At 31.5% G+C, this 6,519-nt stretch overlaps 1 protein-coding gene across 1 annotated transcript; it reads left to right on the top strand.

The window, feature by feature from the left end:
* LOC109335879 (probable mitochondrial saccharopine dehydrogenase-like oxidoreductase At5g39410) lies at positions 1,571-3,937 on the top strand. The gene is made up of 2 exons (XM_019572120.1): positions 1,571-2,296; positions 3,073-3,937. Exons 1-2 carry the CDS (start codon positions 1,625-1,627, stop codon positions 3,760-3,762), a joined length of 1,362 nt encoding a protein of 453 aa, XP_019427665.1. The 5' UTR covers positions 1,571-1,624; the 3' UTR covers positions 3,763-3,937.

The following is a 6,519-nucleotide window of genomic DNA, read 5'->3' on the forward strand; positions in this document are numbered from 1 at the left end:
GTTGATCGGACTTCAATCAAATTCCAAAAATAAAAATCAAACAATAAACACAATCCAACGTTTGTCGTGATTACGTTAATATTAGTGTGCAACACTTGTTATGACCATGAATGACCTTGCATCATACCACTAAAATATGAAAGAAAAAGTAGTATTGTGAGAACCGGACCATATTAGATGGTTCGACTCATTTGACCGCTGATCGAACTTGAAAACAGTTATGGTTTATCGTCTTATTGGAGTGAGGGTTGAACCACTTGAACTGAGAAAATTCCGGTCTGCCCGTGTTAAATCCGGTTAAATCAGATTAATCTGGAAAGTAAACCAGACGTTTCACTTAATTATTAATTATGTAAAATTTTATATTTTTATATAATTATATATTTATAGATAATTATATATTTATATATAACAATTATTAATTAAGTATTAAATCATTCAGTCAGACCAAACGGCTTAACCATTTAAACTAGTTAAACCTAATACAAAACATTTTTTGATTCATCTCAGATTTCACTAACATTCACACAAAAAAACGTTAAAGATTGGATCTAATCCAACAACTATCGTGATCATGTTAATTTCATTGTCCAACAACACTTGTTATGATCACTAAGGACCTTATATCACACCACTAAAATATGAAAGAGAAAGCGTTAAACATTGGAACTGAGAAATGATATAGATTTGAGAAGAGAGAATAAAGAGACATATGAAATGATGAATAAGATAGGTTACTTTTGAAGTTAATATTTAGCTTTGAATTGTGGAGAAAAAAGTGAAACATTTTAAAAAAATTCATACTCACTGTCATGTTGTAACAAATTAAAGATACAGAGACAATATAAAATGCTAAATAGAATATAAAAACCACTTCATTAGTTTTGACTTATATAAAACCGAAGAAACACTGAAAACATGAAAATCTAAATTAAAATCAACAAATTAGAATAAAAAACCAGATTTTGGGTTAATTTTTGAAGAGTGCAATATTTATATTTTATACATAATTAATATATTATTTACTATTCATTTGTTTTTTGGAATCAATGATGAATGATATCAAAGTAGTGTATAAAACTTATATATTGTTTGTGGATACATATTTTTATGTTTTTTCTTACAACTAAGGATACCCCATTACATTTTATGTAGGAAATTAATCACTTTCGAATTGGGTGACTCTTCCTCTTAACAAGAAGTAAGACTCCTCATGGAGAGAAATAATATTTACTATATATATTTTAAGGGTAAAAATGTAATCCCAGTTTAAATAAAAATGATATAAATATTAATATATGTTGTTTTTTCTTTAATTTTTTACAACATTTCTAGAGGAGGACATTTGTTGTCCTACAATTTCTACCACTGCATGTATCACTATTCTATCTTGTTATTGGTTGAAAAAATATATTTAAATTAAAAATAATAATAATTTTAATTATTTTCTTGATCAATCATAGTTGATGACACATACAGTAACACAAGTTGTGAGATAGCAAATATTTACGAGATTACAATGAGAGGATTTTGTCTCCGGAAGAAATGTTGGTGATAGGAATGGAATCATAATACATACTCATTACAAATGAGGTAACATGTAATATTTGTTACCTTAAGAACCATGTCAGTTTCAGCACCTCGTATCTATGACTTAGTAATCCTAGGAGCTTCAGGTTTCACAGGGAAACATGTTCTTAAAGAAGTTCTCAAATTCCTCAATACTCCTTTTTCCCCTCTCAATTCCATTGCCTTAGCTGGTCGCAACCCATCAAAACTAACCCAAACCCTTCAATGGGCAACCCGACCCGACCCACCACCCATCACCGCCACAATCCCCATCATCGCCGCCGACACCTCCGACCCCATTTCCCTCCGCTCCCTCTGCCTCCAAACCCGCCTCATCCTCAACTGTGTCGGCCCCTTCCGCCGCCACGGCGAGCCGGTGGTCTCAGCCTGCGTTGAAACCGGTTGTGACTATCTGGATATTACGGGGGAATCGGAGTTTATGGAGAGGGTTGAGGAGAAGTACCATGAGAAAGGTGTAAAGATGGGTTCTTTGGTGGTTTCTGCATGTGGGTTTGATTCTGTTCCTGCTGAATTAGGGTTTTTGTTCAATTCTAGGCAGTGGGTGGGGAAGGAGGTGCCGAATCAGGTTGAGGCTTTTTTGAGTGTTGAGTCTGAGAAGAGGCTTGTGGGAAACTTTGGGACATTTGAGTCTGCGGTTCTCGCCGTTTCGGATGTGAAGAAATTGAGGGAGATTAGAAGGACTGGACCTGTGAGAGCAAGGCCTGTGGTAACACTTTCTTTATCATAAGTGTTTATATCATGTTACTGCTCAATATTTTTATTTGGTTTCAGTTCTAATGGTAGGAACTAGGAACTTAGAAAGATTGTAGGGTATATTCAGCTTGATTTAATTTAAAATGCATTAGATGTTGACTCATTAGTAATCTTAGGTTGTGCACTATTAACTCGGTATTAAGGTTGTTTGTCTTGTGAAATAGTGGTGAAGATTCAAATTCTGGAATAGACTCTTTCCTTGTGAGGGTAAGGAGGCTGTGTATATTTACTCTCTGTAGAGCTGACTGAACGAGGGCCTATAATTGCATGTCAATGTGATGTAGGTGTTCGTGTGAATGGGTGTTTGTATTCCAGTGTATGATGATTTGTGTCTGCCATGAGCAGTGAGCAGCATATTTTCATCCATGAGTTAATGGTGCAATCTGTTGATTGTAGTTCATTTTGAATGTTAGATATACTTAGAATATTAACTACTTTCTTGTCAACTAAAATGTGATTATGATAGAACTACCAAGAAATGATAAAAGAATGTATAGAACAGTAGAAACTGGATTAGGCCTTGTAGGATATTTGACCACTCATCCTTTATTCATAAGCAACTCTACTCAATGACAATTGACCATTCTGTTATAGGTGTCGGTGATAACAAAGTTAGTTCCGAATAGATTAACCTAAGATGACCTTGTACTGCTTTCATTTTCTCTCTTTTTAATACTTTTCATATTCTGTATCGTTTGGCCGACTTTTATGTTTCATGCATGGTTATAGATTCCTGGCCCCCCTCCAAAAGGTGAAATAATTGAACACCAGAAGAAAATTGGCCTTTGGGGAGTAAAGCTACCTTCAGCAGACGCAACTCTTGTCGGAAGAACACTTTCAATTCTATCAGAAAACCCACATGGTCTCCCTGGGTTGAATGACAGTGCTGACACCGTAGAGAAAAGGAAAGCCTTCTGGTCATCTGTGAAGCCAGCTCACTTCGGTGTGAAAATAAGCTCAAAATCTTTGATAACCATTTTCGGCTATATCACCCTCGGGCTAATCATTGGTCTATTAGGAAGTACCTCATTCGGAAGAAAGCTTCTTTTGAAATATCCGTCAATCTTTAGCCTCGGTGGGTTCAGCAAGAAGGGTCCTTCAGAAGAGGAGGTGAAAAGTGCATCCTTTAAGATGTGGTTTGTCGGACATGGTTATAGCAACGAGAGTCTTGCCGCTCAAGTAAACACAAAACCGGACATGGAAATTGTAACAAGAGTAATGGGACCTGAAATGGGTTATGTAACCACCCCAATAATTATGGTTCAGTGTGCACTTGTTCTTCTCAGCCAAAGAGAGAGCCTACCGAAAGGAGGAGTTTACCCTCCGGGGATTGTATTTGGTGCAACTGATCTACAAGATAGACTTCAACAAAATGGAATGTCCTTTGATGTCATTTCGAAAAGCTGCCTTTCTTCTTGATTGTTTGAGTTCATCGTTTATTTGTCCGAAAAGAAAAGTTGGTTGATCAGAAGAACACTGATTTGAAGGTAAAATAATGGATACTATAAGGTGTTGAACATTGTTCTTTAATTGTAATAAAATTTACTGATTTGGCTTGATCTGCAATTGAATCATCTGTTCTGGTAGATTTCATCTATACTTGAAGTATTGCTAGACATGCACACTTTCATACAAACACTTCCACACCACATATCATTGAACATGTACCGAACTTATTTAACCAATAACTTATCAATGAAGTAAGATCAACATCTATAACCGATTAATTGGTGCGGAGTGATTATAGCTTAATCAGATGTCTCGAGTTCGAGTCCCCGAAAATGCAGTTGCATAGAGAAAGCTTTGCTGGTAAATGATTAAGATCAATATCTGGCATTATGCCTATAGCTTGAATCTATTCTTTATAGCAATAGTCAGATTTGAAGGTAGTTTCCTAATCAATCAACATTTCCTAAGGTCTTTTTTTTCCTTCTGATACTAAAGTATGAGATTAAACCTTGTCTATGGTAAAAAAAAGTATGAAGAAAAGTATAAGCTTTTCTTGCAATTGGTTATAGTTGAGGTAAGTAATGTTCATTTTTGCAAAAACATATCTAAGGGGTATATAGGTAATTGAACATGCGTAATTTTTATATTCTAACTTTACCCTTACTACTACATAAATGCAAAATATGCCTAAAGGATATTCATGTAATTGAACATGTATAATTTCATTTATATTATTAAATAATGGTAATTGAAAGATAATATGATATATTCAATTTTGCAATATATATAATGCAAATAATTTTGCAATATATATAATGCAAATAATTTTGCAATATTTGGATGCAAAAAATGGCTCAAGAGGTTATATATGATTACTTTTTAAATGGAGAACATATTATATTCTGAATCAGTCAAACTAAACAACTTACCATATTTATGCCATATTCTCCATACCTGAAGATTATATCATGTTTATCTTTGATCCAATTTATTTAGATAAGAATATTACATTTTTGAATAAATATCAAAATACAATCAAATCAATTATTAAATGTTTATTCTTTCTTACATGATACTTCTTTTGTAATAATCAATATCAAACACTCAATCCGAAACTATAGCCAAAATTATAATACCATATATAATTAAATATTCAAATAAAATTATAATATTATGTGTAATAAATATAAAAAGATGTGGCATAATTCACTGAAAAATAGGAATGTGAGTCAATATGTAAAGAGTGCTGGTTGATATGGTAGTAATAATTTCTGACGATTGAGAGGATCATGTATTGCTACAAAGTTCTATGTATAATAAGATTCACTTATGCTGAACTTTCTAGAGGTGGAAGTGGATTCTTAAGACATATATGATCATCGTTCCTTCTCTCATCATAACTTCCATTTTATAGAATAGGACTCCTCCCGGTATTGAGAGAGTCTAGTACTGAGAATGTGAGGGATAGATTTTCTGAAGTTAATTAATTTAAAAATAAATTAAAATCTAAATTATTAAAAATTTACTTTTGTCATGTATAATGACTTAAACTATGTACTGGTCTCTTTTGTACCGGTGAAGAGCTAAATACATCAAAGTAGGAGCCAATGAATTTGGATGGGTACATCACTTTTCCCCCTCTTTCAAAACACTTCTGATGTCCCATACTTAATGCTATTACATGTGTCATAAATTATGAATTGTCAGAAAAATATTTAAAAATTAAGTTTTAACTTAAATACATTTTTTCAATTAATCACAAGGTCATGAAACATATAATGACACCAAAATTTGGGACATAAAATGTGCACTAATGTTAGGCACTATTATAAAAATCATACCTCTTGTTTAATAACACTGATTTTTTGGTGTAACTTTTCATCATTTTGTAGTTTAATTTCCAGTATAATCTCAATCATTATTTAAATAAAAATAGAATTTAATATTAATGTATTATCAATTTAAATTAACAATCAATATATTATCTATTATTTATGTGTATTATTTTTACCTAAGAGAGTTCACATAATTAACACACATGAATGTTGTATTAAATGTATAAAAAATTCTACACGTATAATATTAAACTAAAAGAAATATTTGTGGATTAGTTTTTTGGTTTGAATCTATACAAAGTCAGTATAAATATTTAATATATTTATTACATAATCTATCATTTATATTTAAAAAAAAACATAATAATTAAATATTAATAGCAAACATGTAATGCACTATCACTCTATCCATTTTTTCTCTATTATTTTCAATTATGGAATGAAGCAAGAAATTTAAGGTATACTTACTATCCATTTTAAAAATAGAGTGTATATCTATATATTATAAAAACTTATATATTATTTACTATTTATTTGTATTAATTTTCTTGAAAGATAATAACAAATAAATATGTAAATGACATAATAAAAATATATAAAACTCATATATTCCTTTCGATATATATATATATATATATATATATATATTTATATTTATATATGAAATGACTCAAGTGAGAACAGTTCACATATAAAAATTGTAAGAATAATATATCTCGACCTTACGATCAATCATGAATAGTTAGGATTAAAAGTTAGTTATTCATCACATGACAGTCATGTGCCTGTATCTTTTAATCTTGACAATTCAAATAAGATTCATGATCTAGATTAACTATTATCATTTCTCATAATCACATAATTTTTTCATGTGAGTGACTCCACATATATA

This window comes from Lupinus angustifolius, chromosome LG20 (assembly GCF_001865875.1).
Source record: "Lupinus angustifolius cultivar Tanjil chromosome LG20, LupAngTanjil_v1.0, whole genome shotgun sequence".
In the NCBI taxonomy this organism is placed as follows: domain Eukaryota; kingdom Viridiplantae; phylum Streptophyta; class Magnoliopsida; order Fabales; family Fabaceae; genus Lupinus; species Lupinus angustifolius.